The sequence below is a fragment of the Pterocles gutturalis genome, unplaced genomic scaffold (assembly GCF_000699245.1).
Source record: "Pterocles gutturalis isolate BGI_N339 unplaced genomic scaffold, ASM69924v1 scaffold16348, whole genome shotgun sequence".
NCBI lineage: Eukaryota > Metazoa > Chordata > Aves > Pterocliformes > Pteroclidae > Pterocles > Pterocles gutturalis.
Genome location: NW_010125899.1, coordinates 8,471 through 25,283, shown reverse-complemented (window position 1 = coordinate 25,283; position 16,813 = coordinate 8,471). Strand labels below are relative to the sequence as shown.

The window sequence follows — 16,813 nt, the reverse complement described above, 5'->3', positions numbered from 1 at the left end:
TTGCCGTGCAGTCTGTTGCGAAGAAGTTGGTAACTGGTCAGGTGCACAGAGCAGCCCAAGTATGCCTTTCCAGGATTTATTAAGCAGACCTCAGCAAAGATATTTGTTAAAAAGATTCACCAATGGACAAAAAAGTGTGCCCCAGCTAGAAATTAAACTGATGTAAAACCACTTTCATTTCCATATAGCTTCATCTTGGACCCAAAAATACTGACATGGAAGTACCATTAACAGAATAGGTGCATTTTTGATCTGCCCAGTGCTATTTCTGACTCTTATTCTAGGCATTTGTTTCACAGCATTGCCAGCTGGTAAGGCTTATTCTTTGTGGGGGAGGCTTTGTCATCAGTATAGCCAGAAGGGCTGGGAGAGCAGACTTACTTAATTCAGAAGACCTTTTGTTTTCCCTTCATTTCCTATCGTATTCCTTCAGGACAGCTTTTTCCAGACCCTTAAACTGAAAGTCTGGGCTTTTACAAAGCTAACTGCAGGCAACACATGAACATTTAGTAAACTTAAGTTTATCTGTCTTCTTTGGGAGATAAAATCTCCATTGTGGGTTTAGTATAATAGGGAGTGCCTCTTAATAAAAATAAAGCACTTTCTAACTGGTTCAAAAACAGATCTATCTTGTAATCAGGAGGAAGCAGGATTGCTCTCACTTTTCAGAGATTTTCTTTGCAGGTGAGCTTGCAGTTGGGGACTAGGGTTATATTGTACCTTTTTTCATCCTCTTTCTGGATGGTTCATACTCCACAGTTTCCATAAAATAAACAGCTGCTACTGAAGTCTGATTTTGCACAGAGCATGTTGGGAATGGAGCTAAATTGTCACCATCCACTCCTCGTGCACATAGGAGAGAAGGCAGCTGGAGAGCTGAGATAAACTGTTCTTGTTCAGAGGACCTTGTCAGCTTCTGCAGTGCCTGGAGCCATGCTTAGTTCTAAGGTTCTCCAAACTGGGGGGGGGGAATACAAACAGGTGTCTCAAAACAGGGTCAGAAATATAGGCAGCTGGAGAGCTGAGATAAACTGTTCTTGTTCAGAGGACCTTGTCAGCTTCTGCAGTGCCTGGAGCCATGCTTAGTTCTAAGGTTCTCCAAACTGGGTGGGGATACAAACAGGTGTCTCAAAACAGGGCCAGAAATATTGAACGCAGTGATGAGGGAGGTGATTCAAATCATCTTGTGGGGTATGGAACCACATACTGAATATCTCTTTTAAGACAAGGTGATCACACCCATCCTTTTTGAGGAAGCTGTGTGCTAGATACCATTCTTGTAAAATGTTGCCATTGTCGTGGTTGTAAGACTAAGAGCTTTATGCCATAGACTAATATTTAAACCACCCCTCCAGAAGCAGATGAGCCTGGATTCTGATCTCTCTTTTACCTGAGGGACTCCTAGTTCAGACTTCCTGGGGAATCACTTTGTTATATTTTTGCTGAAGTGACTTACATCAGCACTGAAGAGAGGAGGACCTGAGTCGCAGAGATCCTTGACCCACAGAGGTGCTTCTGACCCACAAATCTCTTTCTTCCTCCACTCCATTGAATGCTGGTTTCTTCATTGCATGGTTTCAAGAGCAGAATCATCTTCAAAGAAGAGCAACTGGAATTTTTTCTACCTACATAAACCCCTGTGGCCCAATATTGATTTATAGGCTACAGATGGGGTTTTGAGTTCTCTCTGTGTAAGAGGAATATGATCCTTTGTCTCCCGTTTCCGGGGGGTTGCCTGTGTCACTGAGCTTGTGTGCATATGCTTGCAAAGAAAACAGAAACAGCTGTAGATGTTTCTGCTTTAGGCTTGAAATTCCACCAAAGTCCTTCATTTTATTTAGTTGTAAAATCTTTTTTCACAGTACTGCTTTTTATTCACATTTTCTGTTACAAATATAAGAAGGCAAGCATTTGAATAGGCTATTAAATGTTAGTACAGATATTATGTTAGGTAATTTTAGTCATTTAAGCTAAATTTTATGATCATGACTTAGTTGCTGGGAGGACAATTAGCTGAGGAAAGTGTACTGTAAGGTACTTAGTTACGGAATGGATATAAAGCATTTTGCAGATATAATGCATAAAATATTTTTTGAAACCTCAGCATCTGAATTTCAAATGAATGTGCAATATGTTTTAAATTTAAAATTATAAGGTTATTTTTGAAATACCAGAAACACCACACTTAATCTGACTCCAATATGACTGACCTGCAGACATGATACATTAACAGGGACTGGGATAACAGCAGACAATTTTATGACAATGATTTAAGGAAGAAATTGAATATTTTTGAAAAGTATGGGGAAGGAAAAAAAAAAGAAATTAATAATTAAGCCATCAAGCACAAACATAATCCCTGTTTACATTACAGATTCTTCAGGACCTGTTTTGAATTCTTTCCATGAGATACAATATCACTTTAGAGTAGAATAGAATAGAATAGAATAGAATAGAATAGAATAGACTATTTCAGTTGGAAGGGACCTACAATGAACACCTAACCCGTCTGCCTGACCACTTCAGGGCTGACCAAAAGCTACAGCATATTATTAAGGGCACTGTCCAAAAGCCTTTTAAATATTGACAGGCTTGGGGCATTGACTATCTCTCTAGGAAGTCTGTTGCAGTGTTTGACCACCCTCTCATGCTTCCTAATGTCCAGCCTGAACCTCCCCTGGCACAACTTTGAACCGTTCCTATGCATCCTGTCAGTGGAATGCAGGGAGAAGAGCTCAACACCTCCCTCCCCACCTCCCCTCCTCAGGAAGCTGTAGAGAGCAATGAGGTCGCCCCTCAGCCTCTTTTTCTCCAAACTGGACAAATCCAGAGCCCTTAGCTGCTCCTCATAGGACATAGCTGAAAGAGGGTAGATTTAGATTAAATATTAGGAAGAAATATTTTACTGTGAGGGTGGTAAGGCAGTGGCCCAGGTTGCCCAGAGAAGCTGTGGATGCCCCATCCCTGGGGGTGTTCAAGGCCAGGCTGGATGAGGCTTTGAGCAACCTGGTCTAGTGGAAGGTATCCCTGCCCATGGCAGGGGGGTTGGAACTTGATGTTCTTTAAGGTCCCTTCCAACCCAAACCATTCTATGATTCTCTGATTCCTCTCAGCTCTTAATTACACATACCCAAAGAGATAACCACTCTATGATTCTACAATTCTGACATAACACAGGAAATGCTCTTTAAGGCTTCTTTGGTCACTAAATCAAACGGATGCAGGACTGAGACTGAAAACCTGTGTGACTGAGTTGAAAGAACCTTTACAAAGGAAGCAATATAAATAAAGTATATTTATCGGTATATCTGTGAAGATACATAGGAATATTTCAATTCCTTTGTGGCATGACTTTGAGAAGAGCCATAACAAGAGATCTTGGTAACTCAGATAGCCACAGCTTTGCAGTTCCTTCCAGCTGCTGCCACTACTGACATCCCTCCTTCTGGGCAGCAGTTATGGCTGATGGTGCTCAAGATAATTTTTTTCCCTATTAGCCACTTCTTCACTGGGATTTCCAAGGCAAGTGCTCTTTTTCCCATGTGGTACCGTAGCTCTGGCACTAATATGTCAAACTGAAATAACTGCTTCACAGGCTATGTCAGTTCTGCCTTCTCTCTATATCTTGCTTGAATAGTGTCAGAAAATCTTGCTTTTGACATGCTGAGATTGGCATTGGTTCCGAAAAAAGATTACACCCTTTGAGCTGGAGCAGTAGTTAAGTAAACAGTAAATATTTTGAGAGCACTCCTAAGCAGTTCTCATGGATTATTCTGTTAAAAAAAGCTACTGCTCTGCATTTTCAATATAAAATATTATTTTTGAGTGTTTAGACTTTATTTGGCACTATCAAGAGAATAGTGCTAACCTCTGAGGCTATTTTATTATCATCACCCTGTTTAATTCAGATTGCCTTCTGACAGTCAGATGAATTTTCACTCAGTTTTCACTATCTGATGGCAGAAAGCTGGCAGATGGTACTCAGCACACAAAGCCACGTATACCTGCAAAGTTTGCTTTCATCAGCTGTAATGAGGGGAGGTTTTTTAGTTTATCCTAGTGCTTTGAGTAAGTGGATGTCCAAGGCTTATGAACAGAACCCAGTTTAATATTGTTATCTGTGATTTATTTGTTCATTAGTTAGCATTTTCTTGTCAAGTGTAAGAGCACTAAGGATGCTTCAGGATGGGACCTCTAAACAAGCTGGTGTAAATTAATTAAACTACTCTACTGCAGACCATTTCCTTGACATGTGGTTTGCTCACCCTTGCAGTTCTACAGCATCTGATCTCTAGAACAGAACTGTTAATTTGTAGGATTAATAGATTGTGATGCGTTGACTTTGGCCCACCCAGTTGCTCTCTCACTTCCCCTCCTCCACAGGGCGGAGGGAGCAAATAGGATTAGAAAAGCTTGTGGGTCAAAAGAAAGATAGGGAGATTGCTCACCAGTTATTGTCACGGGCAAAACAGACTCGACCTGAGGAAAATTAATTTATCACCAGTTAAAACAGAGTAGGATGGCGAGAAACAAAGACAAAGCTAAAACCACCTTCCCACCATCCTTCCCTACTTCCTAGGCTCAGCTTCACTTCTTCATTCCTGACTTCTTTATGTCCTCCTCCACCCTGCGGGGATGGGGAATGGGAGTTACAGTCAGTCCATAGCAGTTCCTGTCTGCTGTTCCTTCCTTGTCATACCTTTTTTCTGCTCCAGCATGGGCACTGTCCATGGGCTGCAGTCCTTCAGGATAAACCTGCTACAGCATGGGCTGTCCACTGATTGCAGTTTCTTTGAGAAGTAATCACCTGCTGCAGCATGCGGTCCTCCATGGACTGCAGTGTGCTTAGCTGCTCCGGCATGGTCATCTCCAAGGGCTGCAGGGAAATACTTGCTCCACCAGCATTTTCTCCAGGGGCTGCAGGGGAGTCCCTGCTCCAGTGCCTGGAGCACCTCCTCCCTCTTCTTCTTCACTCATCCTGGTGCCTGCAGGGCTGGTCCACATTTTTTTTCTCAATGTTCTTTCACAGCTGCTGTGCAGCATTTTTACTCTTTCTTAAACATGTCTTCCCAGAGGTGCTTCCAGCCTGGCTGAGGGGCTCATCTGGTACAGGACAGCCCCAGCCTCTCCTCACAGAGGCCACTCCTGCAGCTCCCTCCCCTCCACTGGCAACACCTGGGCATCTGCACCCAATACATCAATATTGAACAGAAAATGAAGTTGAAAAAAACTCCACAATTATTGGGTGTTATTGCAAATCAAGGACAAAAGCCCTGTTCTGGACACCTCTGCTCCTTTCACTCATCTCCTGCCATTGCTTTGCTTCATCTGACCCTGAATGTTACTTTCTTCGTTTCTGCTTCTCTCTCAGGTCTGCACACTTTTTCCCAGCAGTGCAAATGAGTAGGCCTTATCCACCCATTTCTTTCTCTGTTTTGCTTACTTCCATGCTGTCCTACCCAATCCTAGAAACTACTTTTTTCTTCCTATCCCAGTCTCAGCACTGCCCCTTTCCCTCCTAGCCTGATCCTGGCTTCTTTTCCAGCCTGGGAGCCCAGGAGTGCCTCTGTCAGATGAGCTTTCTCGTGCCCATGATACTCCTGAGCCACCTGGACAAAGCCTTCCGTAAAGACCTCTATGTATAGAAAAAGGCTGAAAAATTGATTTAGTTCATTTAGCACCATTATTTTAAAAAATGATTCATCTTCAGTGACCCTTTTCCTTGGGCCTGTACCCAGACTTCTGACCAGCCCTAGTGCCAGCTCCTCTAATGGGAAATTAAAAATTGATTTAGTTCATTTAGCACCATTGTTTTTAAAAATGATTCATCTTCAGAGACCCTTTTCCTTGGGCCTGTACCCAGACCAGCCCTAGTGCCAGCTGCTCTAATGGGAAATGCTGCCAGTCTCAACCCCTTATTAACCAGCCAGCTCTCACTTGCGAGGCTGCACTTCTTTCATCTGCCTGCTCATCCAGGAGCCAGCAGCTGCCTTTTATCAAAATTCCCCACTCTTTCAAAGGCTCTGCTGTGATCTGAGAGGAAGCTAAGCACAGATGTGGGACCTGAGGCCTCCATCAGTTCCTCTTGGCTTGTCCTCTGACACGGACTGCTCCATGCTGGGCTGAAGTGCTTTTTTCTCTCTTCCTTTTTTCCTCATTGCACAGACTGGCAGTTAAGACAGATTTAGCTGTCACACCGGATGATGCGATTACCCAAATTGCTTGGCTGTGGTATCATTTCTCAAGTAAATGAAAACGTAAGACTGTAGACTGTGAGACTGAAACGGTACCTCAGTCAAGCAGACTCTGTAGGTCGTTCTTTAAAATTCAAGTGAAAGCTCAAATGCATATTTAGCATAGTGGATAATATCAATTAATTTTGAAAGTGAGTAGCTGCAGGAGTCCCGGGGAGTGGGATGCCAGTTTTGAGTTGGAAGACATCTACCCTAGACTTTCAATGCCACCAAATACTGAGACCAAATTTAAATTGTTAGGAAAGGACAATTAACCAGAATAACCTATGTGATAGGGTTTTAAAGGTGCTGAAGATACTTTTTGCTGGCTTTAGAGACTGTATTAAACTACATGGTGTTATGCCGACACCGAGGCTCCCTGCAGAGCTGAGTGCTCTCATGCTATGCCACAAAGGCTCTTATAGAGTTTCAGATTCTGTGAGAGTGGCTCTTAGCTCTCTGTTTGCTACTAAGAGCTTCAAGTCAGAACACTGCAGGGCCCAGGGGCGATGGGGCTCCTCTGGGGTCTGTCAGGGCAGGGCCTGGCAGCCAGGACTCATCCTACTGCCCCAGCCAGGAAGGAGCAAGGCAGCCCCAGCCCTGGGGCAGCCCCAGCTCCAGGCACTGGGCACCTCCCTGGGGATGGTCCAAGGCTGGGCCAGGACATGGCCTCCGGGTGGACCCAGCTTGGCAGGGTCCATGGCTGAGCAGGACAGGGCTGTGGGGAGCTGGAGATTGGCCGTGCTGCAGCAGCCCTGGGGCAGGGTCTGATGGGTCTGGGGGGCTGAAATGGGGTCCTGGGCCATGCACATGGTGGGGGGAGCCCTGGGGGTGGGCAGGGACAGGCAGACCTGGCAGTGCCTCAGGGCCATGGTGCTGAAATGAGTTGTTGCCCTGTAAAGCTGCATACAGTGCAGGCTGCCTTTTTGTTCTCAAAACCTTTCTATACAGCAATACTGATAATGGGGATGTTTGGGTATCCACATAAATCATGTACCTGACTTACTACAGCTGAACTGGCAACACAAGTATCTGCCCAGGCCAATTTCTTTCAGGTTGTCAGTGTGTGTAAAGTTGTCAGTGTGTGTAAAATTGCCAGTGAAGTAACTCCTCTCATTAGCAAATGGTTTTTGACTAGCTCTACCTTTATTCAGATGGTTCATACAAAGTTTAGGTATAACTGTTGAAGGACTAAAGTAATAATAAAAGGTAGCATAAAGGTGCTGCTGAAGCAATGGAATGTGGAGTAACAAACACATCTCATGGACTTAATGTAAAAAAAAATTATGGAAAGCAATAAATAATTTCAATTATTCATTAGGCATTTGTACTCCAGGTGGGTTATCCAGAATTACTTTATAGCTAATGGTGACTTGTTAGACTATGTATGACAGTTCAAAAGTATGATTTCTGTGTTATAGCAGTAATTTCAGGGGATTTGCAGACATAAGAAAACTGCTTTCAAGTGAACATGAAAAGTTTTCTTAAATGGTCACGCTTATTTTTCCCAAATTGCACTGTAAGTCAACTTCTTTGAACAATACATTCTGTCTTCTGTAAAAGTGACACTTCAAATGAAGCCGTGTCAGAGCACTATCGAATAATGAACACATAATATCTTCATAGATAGCTATCTGTTGTAATTACCTTGAATGAATTAAAAAAACAGACACTGGGCATACTTGGGGAACAGATTCTGTTTGAGTACATGTATCATTTGAAGATTTTAGTTCAAATTTGGCTCAAAAAGATCTTTTACAAAATGTATTGGCTTGAAATGTAGATGTTTAGTACTGAAAAAAGTGCTGAAAGTTTCAAGCCTAAACTAACTCCAAAAAATCAACCAAATCGATAAGGTCATTAACTACTTGCAATTCAGTTCTGTTACAAGCAGTATTAGGTCTCATGATAGCTAGATACTTTAAGACCACTTTATTGTTTTCCTTGCCTATAATTTTAGCTGAATTTATATGAATTATCTTGCTTCAGAGTTTTAGACAGAGAAGGCAAACATTTACCTGAAGTCATATTATAAACAAATATTATAAATAAGTATTGCATGCCTTTGACAATGCTCTGCACTCCAAGTCAAACTTCTTTTTCAGTTAAATATTGTTTGAAAAACTGAAATTTTATTCAGGTAATAGGAGTCCAAGACACTTATTTTTCTGAAAGTCTTGCCCAGGACCATAATTAATGGAAACAAGATTTTTTTTCCCATAAATAAATTCTAAACTATATTTTCTCACAAATAAACTATATTTTTCTTGCTATTCTGTGAACAAAATCAAACTGTTATACAAGTTGGTCTCTCACTGGCATACCGACTGCTTCAGTGGAATTAATTCCCCTGGGTGCCTGTATCAGATTTGCCCACTTTGTTCCTGAACATGAAGTTCAGTCAAAACAACAAAAACAGAGGAGGACCTTTTCTTCTTCAGTTTTGCAGTAAGTGACTAGGAAATGTTTTGTTTCCACAGGCATGAAAAGTTCTGTGGGCCCTTCCAAATGAAGCATCCATTATAGTGTTGCCTGTGATTTTCAAGGGACTGGATTTTCCTTCCATTTTTATTAGCTTCTGGTACAATCCAATATGAACTTATTTCTCCCAGTGCTAACGTATAGTTCTGCCTCCCAAATACTTGTAATCTGAAGCTGGTCAGATGAAGGAAAAGTCCAAAAATCTGAGAAGAGTGTTCACTCTTATACATTAATATATCAGAATAGAATTTCAAGAGTGAATTCCATACAATACAACGAAGGTTTCACAAATCATGGCTTAAAGAATCTGTTCAAAGCATAACACAGAGAAATGTATGTAGACATTAGTAAGTGAAACAGAAAAACTTATTTCCTTGGAGACTGCACAACAGCTAAAATGCAAGGCAAATTTACAGCCAATTAGGAGACAACATATGGAGATTTACTCATCTGCTGGCATGCAACAAGTGCTGGCAGACTTAAAAATGAAAATCTTCCTAGAAGCTTTATCATTCAAGAGTGTTTTGTGCTCTTCCTGACTCTGCCTCCCTTGAAATGAAATATTTTCCAAAGAATGCTCCATTTAATCATAACTAGTGCACAATGAAGAAAAAACCCATTTTTATATGTCTTTTGAATTTTGTTGACTCTTTTGTACAACTCTTAGGCTCAGCTTGAGAGCTAATATTCCACTGCAAATTTCAGCTGTACTGTGAATGCATAGGATCTGCTTTTCCTACAATTTTACACAGAGAATATGGCAAGTTCTGTTGTCCTGAACCTGTTAAAAATGGAGAACAACAGAAAGTTCTCATAATTTACAAGCCTGTTCTCTCTGTTCTTTGTCTTAGATCTGCTTATTTAGCAACTTTTTCCCTGCCTTGCTGGCTGTCTGGATATTAAACTCACAGCCCAACAGTAACAGCCATCAAGACCTGGACAGGCTGGAGAAGTGGGCCCAAGAGAACCTAATGAGGTTCAACAAGGCCAAGTGCAAGGCACTGTATTTGAACTTTTTTTTCCTCTGTCATTAGTTTTAAGCTCTTTTTTTTTTTTTTTTCTACTAATAACTATGAGCCAAATATCTGGAATAACAACTACCTCTGATCTGAGTCTTATTAGCTTACAGCAGAACTTCCTCTGGCTGTTACTCTTCCAGTTTTGTGTTTGTTTTCAACAAAGAGTGAAGCTGAGCAACAGTCACAACTATAGAGATTGTTTATTTTACTATTCCTGTCCTGAATTAAATCAATTTTTAACTTCTTGAAATGAGTCCGGAGGAGGACCACTAAGATGATCAGAGGGCTGGAACACCTCTCCTGTGAGGAAAGGTTGAGGGAACTGGGCTTGTTTAGCTTGGAGAAGAGAAGGTTCTGGGGAGACCTCATTGCGGCCTTCCAGTACCTGAAGGGAGCCTACAAACAGGAGGGGGAGTGACTGTTTACATGGGTTGATAGTGACAGGACCAGGCGGAATGGTTTTAAACTAAGAGAGGAGAGATTTAGGTTAGATATTAGGAGGAAATTTTTCACTCAGCGGGTGGTGAGGCACTGGAACAGGTTGCCCAGAGAAGTTGTGGATGCCCCATCCCTGGAAGCATTCAAGGCCAGGCTGGATGGGGCCCTGGGCAGGCTGCTCTAGTGGTTGGCAACCCTGCCCACAGCAGGGGGGTTGAAACTAGATGATCTTTAAGGTTCTTTTCAACCCAGGCCATTCTATGATTCTATGATTCTTGTTTTAGCTGTGCCTTGGCTTTCTGTTTCATGGCTGTCTCTTAGTAAATATTCTGTCTCTGGTGCAGCTGAATAACTCCACTGAATTATTGTGAAGTTAATTCCTCACCATATGCTCTGAACTGCTTCAGGATGTTTTGCTGTCGAAAACTATTATGCCTTAGAGTTTTGTGAGTTATGTATTATTTTGTCAGGGACAATTCAGAATTCTCTCACTAGGATTTTTTAAATTACAAACTGCTTTGTAGCATCCTTCTAGAGTGACTAGCTGATTCCTTATCCAGGTGACTGACTTCCTTGGAGGTATTTGAATTTTCTCTCTAGTATACGATATTTTGAATTATTTGTTGTGATGTGTTTAGAAAGTCATGGCTTAATCAAAGTTATTTCACTGTCTGCGAAGCTTATTATTTTACTAAAGCAAACTGTCCTAGAGACTTCCAATTGGGAATTCGAAACCTGTCTTTGCTACCACAACAACTTTATGTTGGGAAAAAATCTTCGGTCACTAAAAATAGATTTTAAACCAAAATATTTTCTTCCATTGCACTCATACTCCAGAAGTTTTTTTGGAAATTTAGAGGACACTAACTGCATTATTTTAAGGATTGGAGGTATTTGAATTTTCTCTCTAGTATATGATATTTTGAATTATTTGTTGTGATGTGTTTAGAAAGTCATGGCTTAATCAAAGTTATTTCACTGTCTGCGAAGCTTATTATTTTATTAAAGCAAACTGTCCTAGAGACCTCCAATTGGAAATTCAAAACCTGTCTTTGCTGCCACAACAACTTTATGTCGGGAAAAAATCTTCAGTCACTAAAAATAGCTTTTAAACCAAAATATTTTCTTCTATTGTACTCATACTCCAAAAGTTTTTTTTGAAATTTAGAGGACACTAACTGCATTGTTTTAAGGAGACTAGATGTTAAAGAACAGTAATTAATTCAGTTTTTCAGCAAATCGAATTACATGTCCATATTTTCTTTTTTATTATAGACTTTTATATAAATGTGCAGTTTGGAAACAAATATTCATTTCATTGTGATTTAAACAACAGAATTTTAAAGCAGTATACACCTTAAATTGAAATTACTGATACAAAATGAGTTGGCATTAACTCATCTGTGGGGTAATGTAATACTTGCTGCAGAAGATTTATATCTGAATTTTTCTGAAATGACAAAAGATAGTTAAGATGCAGTTATTTTTTTTTTTGAATTAATATTGTCAGCAGAATTAACGTCATCAGTAATATTTCTAGAGGTCTGGTTGGCAAAGTATGGTGTGCATACTTAATTTTTATGCATTCTTTGTTAGCCCTCTGAAAATCAGTGGCAGTATCCTGCAAGCATAGTATTACTTCAGGCATAATTGTTAGTATTCTTAACTCTGCAAACTGATGTTGCAGAGCACCCCATAGGTGTGCTCTGCAATCTTCATTTTTTGTGAAGTGTTTACCAGTTCCAATTTGACCTGGCACAGCAGAACATCTTCTTAAACGTACTCCGTAATTCTGGGCTTCGGAATGCAAAAATCATAGGGTCGATGATTGCATTGCACATTATGAGCGTTCCATTCACATGGAAAATGGACATGTAGCAGGCACAGTAAGGGTTGTGCGGACAAAACCTTGCTAAGAGTATGTGAAGAACAAAGGGGGCCCAGCAGCAAAGGAAAACTCCAAGGAAAATGGTCAGTGTAATGGCTCCTTTCATGTTAGTTCTCTGGTGGGCTGTGCTGGTTGGCAGTGAGGCAATCTTTTTAGCATGAGATCGAGCCAGGAGGAACATATGGACATAGAGGCACAGTATAAAAAACATCATTAAAGGGAACAGGATGGTGAAAGGGATGACTGTTGCTGCTTCATAGGAGAAGAGAGCAATGGCAATGCTACTGCCAGCACAGAACATCCAAATGATTGCCAAGATAACCAAGGCCCTTCTTAGTGTCATAATGTTATGGTAGCGCAAAGCATAGAAGATAGTGATGTATCTGTCTGCTGCAATAGCTAACAAACTGAAAATTGACCCCAATAAAGACAGAATGAACATGGAATCCATGGCATCATCCAGCTTCTTCTCAAAGTCCCCACGAGGTGTCAGGTACCCCATTTTGCACAAGATGATAAAGATGTTCTCGAGAGTTTTGTACAAGCTACCTAACATGTCTGAAATGGCTAAACTGCAAATGAAGAAGTACATGGGCAAGTGCAAATTCTTATTCCTAACAACAGCAATAAGGACAAGCAGATTTTCCAGTATTCCAGCAGCAGCAACAGTGAAAAAAACTTCCTCTGGCACCACGACCTGGGTGCAGTCTGTGATATTTAAGGAGAAATCACTTGTATTTTCAAGGGAAGGAATGCTTGTCTGCCCTGGGTGTTTGATTAGGTTGGAAGGTCTCTCAAAGCTCATTTCTTCTGGCCGTGGAAAGATTGTTGTTTCTCAGGGGTAGCTTTATTCTGAAGGTGACTTGACAGTCAGACCATTCTTCTTTTGATGAAGGCTTTCTCCTTCATCTGGAGCAATTTTAAGACTTGACGGAAATGCTTTGAATTTCTCCTACAATAAAACGTGTATAAACATAAATATCAAGAAGAAACCTACCACACAGATAGGGCGAAAACAGGTATTTCAAACATCACCTATTACAATGGAAGGAACATACATCATCATGAGAGAGAGGCCAGGTTGGTTTGGACAAACTGAGAGCTGCTCCAGGCTTCACTGAGCTTTAGATGAAAACAAAGTGTAAATTATCTTTTAGCTTCAAAGCAGTTTTAAAAAACATATATAGCTTTCTTTACCAAGGAGCATTCCACATATACTGAAATTGATCTGACAGTCTTCAAGAGTTTGACAATCTTTACTGACCCAGCTGTTTGTTTTGAGAAAGTCTGTAATTTCTCACCGGATTTGTGGTATTATTAGACACAAATGAGACCAATGCCAAAATAAACAGTTGTCCAGGACAGTAACGTGTTTACCACCACGTTGTCAGTGGTTAAATAAAAATGTCCTCAGCTTAGATATGAACGTTTGTAAATATTGATATTTTTCTCAGGCGTGTTAGATAGTAGTGAGAGACTTCTTTTGCATGAAATTCAAACTGTCTTGATTTGATGAACATATTTCTAATGCAGATTAAGATCCAAAGTACAATCTTTTCCTGGCTGTATTTTACAACTATCTAAAAGACCAAATGTTTATTTCAGCATCAAGACAATGTTTTTCTTTCTCCATGATGATCTTGATCTAAACTATATTGAAGCATCTATGAATCTTTTCCAAAGGATTTAGCTTTTTAGACTTTTCATTAATGTGTAAATGGATGTGATATTAATTTAGATTGGATATTACCAAGAGACCCACTTTTTCTTGTAGCTTTTACAGTCTCCTTTGTGAAACACAGATGCAGTTGCTATTTGGAATGTCCCCTTTTTTTAAAGAACTGATATATTCTCCCTCTGTATTAAAATTCAAAATGGCTTTTAATTGTTTGGCACTTTCATACCAGTAAGTCCTGGGAGGGAGAAGTCAAAAATTTTAATTACTTTGTATAAAAACAATGCCCTCTGCAAGTGTCAGTGGGTATCTGTAATCAGGACAGCTGAACTGCTGCTTGAATATGATTAGCCTTAATGCAGATGAATGTGTTTGGCCACTTTGCAATGGAAAACAGGTTTCTGACCTGGGTTTGCTGATTTTATCTTCTGAGATTGCCAGTAAGGTGCTACTTATGGTGAAGAGTGCTGAGTCTTGGACCACCAAGACCACCACAAGCTCACGTAAGAGAAAAAATTCAGATGAGTACCCTTACTTGTCTGGAAACAAAGGCTGTGTAGTGGAATAAATGAACTGTATTGCACTGCAGCACATGTGAACATTCTCAAAGACAATTAGGTCAACACCTGCCAGTATGTGAAAGAAGGAATTACTAACAAGAATAAGAGACTCAGCAATGTCTTTGTAATAATATGTTTTCCCTATTCTCACCTAGAGCTACCGTCACAGTTAAGTTTTATGATTTCTAATCTCGTAATTTGTTTAACAACTTAATTTTCACTCTTAATAGAAAGTCAACATGGACACTTTAGACAAAGCCTTATTTCAATGTGATTTAAACAGGACAATCGGTTGGCAAAAATGCATCTGTTAAGTCACTATTCTCTCAGAACCAATTTTCCAATAATATTTCTTTGCTGATACAGTCATATTGCTGAACTAAACTGCCTGACAAGCATGAAGGTTCCTTCATGGAAAATACAGTGTTATGAATGGCATGACATGTTACATCTGCTGCCTATCGTTTTACAGTAACTTCATATCAAGTACAGCATTTGTTTAGAACAGAGAACTTATAAGGGCTGTAGAGCAGTTATAGTAAACTGAATAATTACATTATACCACTTAATGATGTTTTCAAACAATAGACAGAAAAAGACATTATTTCAGAGACTCTCATTTCAGCACGTATACATGGCTATTGCACGCTATCTTATTAGGGTTCCGTCAAGGATGTTGCAAATTATCTCCTTTTCTGATGCTTCAGTGCGATGCACAGTCATACTTCTGTCTCAGACCTTCCAGACAGAAATATCTGTGTTTGTACAGAGGAGGTAAATCCAGTGATTGATCTATGCAATACACATTATATCATACATCTGCAATAAGTCCCTCATTTACAGGATTCTTTCACTGCCACAGATTTACCAGGTAGTGTGCATGAAACAGTTTAACACTCCTAAGCAGGTTAAGACAGACAGACTAGATATGGGATGTAAAGCTGTTGTGAACATAATGAGAAACCATGTTGTGTCCTAAAAGCTAATGGAAAAGCAGACACTTCGGAGCTTGGATACATGTTTCCATTGGCTACTGAAATTAGAACCAAGGCCATTTCACACAATGTTATAAATAATCATCAGGTGTAAAAAAAGTTTACCCTCTTGTGTTGTTTGCACTACAGATTTCCTCTCCACTGTCAATATCTTGCCAGTTTGCTTCATCATTGTATCGTCCAGATAAAGGGTTCATGCCATTCACCAGCACCGGTACCTGAAAGATCTCAGATTTGTATTTTGCAAGTATCTGCGAAGCCAACCTTTCACAGCTAGTGTTTATGTGTCAGAATTGTTAAAAATAGAACACGATAGTTTAAGAATAAAAAAGTGCCTTGTACTATAATAATTTCTTCCTGGCAATGACTGAACTATTTGGATTTTACCTTTCTCAAGGTCATTTACAGTGTAAGAATAAGCTTACCTGACTGTAGCAAGAAATGTAAAACAGTCAAAAAGAAATAAATGACAAAAAAGACCCTTTAAGTTTGAAATACATTTGCAAATGTAGCTGTATAACAAAAGGTGCAAAAACCTCAACCCATTCTTTTTCATGTTTAAATTAGATCCTGGAGGGAGAAATCAACAACTCAGTAACACTGGATATTCAGAAACATTATTTATCTAGAAAGAAGCAGTCTCCTGAGCTGGTATAATGGGCAATGAGCTGATGGGAATAGCTCATTGCATACATTTATAATATTATCAGCAATTTCTATTTGATTTGTAGTTATCTAAAGCAAGATGAAGCAGGAAACTGGGAGACTGGAAGCCAGGACTGGAAACTATACTGACAGTATTATGCAAATTTAGGAAACAAATATGATTCGGAGTACCTGCCAGTTGTGTTCATCCTCCATGATTATGGATTGGCTCTTTACAACACTCTTACACATGCAAAGCATGCTTGCATTGGAATATATTATACAGATAAAAGCCAGCTCCAGTACTTCAGCTTGTGACAAGGCTGAGATTGCCTCCAGGAATGCTGGGAGCTCTCAGCACTGTGCAGGATTAACCTTGGAAAAAAAGCATAATTCTCTCCTGTGTGCCCAGTGCCTGTGGATTACAGAAATTCAGTTTTCTTTACAGTATAAATGCAAATACTTGGCACCTGAAAGGTCTGGGAGTAATAGCTCGGCACTTGATTTTATTTTGTTTTAATTGGATGAAAACTTACAAATAAACAACACAGTTCCTTCAATCCCAAAGTGTTAAATAAACTGGCCTGGTCATCAGTAATAGCAACAAAAGTAATTTCAGCTGTGAAATAAAATGGCAAGATACAGTAAAAAAATTATATACTTTAAATACTGTGTAATTTCCCAGGGTTTTTTTGCATCTATTAATTTTTTTACTAGGAAACCATACCTCCCTATATTAGAGAGACCCCCAGCTGTATTTGCTCTCTAAACAGCTGGCAGTAAATAAAAACCGAAAGGGTATTGAGTAGTGTCTTGTGCTTTTGGACTGCACAAACCAGCTGTGATAACTGGCTAATTATGCAGATGCAATGATTTGTT

The 16,813-nt window shown here is 40.0% G+C and overlaps 1 protein-coding gene across 1 annotated transcript; it reads right to left on the bottom strand.

The window, feature by feature from the left end:
- Nucleotides 1-11,778: 11,778 nt before the first annotated feature.
- MC2R (melanocortin 2 receptor (adrenocorticotropic hormone)) lies at nt 11,779-12,864 on the bottom strand. Its single transcript, XM_010078768.1, is given in 3 exon segments — nt 11,779-11,817; nt 11,820-11,864; nt 11,866-12,864. Coding segments are annotated over 3 exon segments (1,083 nt in total).
- Nucleotides 12,865-16,813: the final 3,949 nt, after the last annotated feature.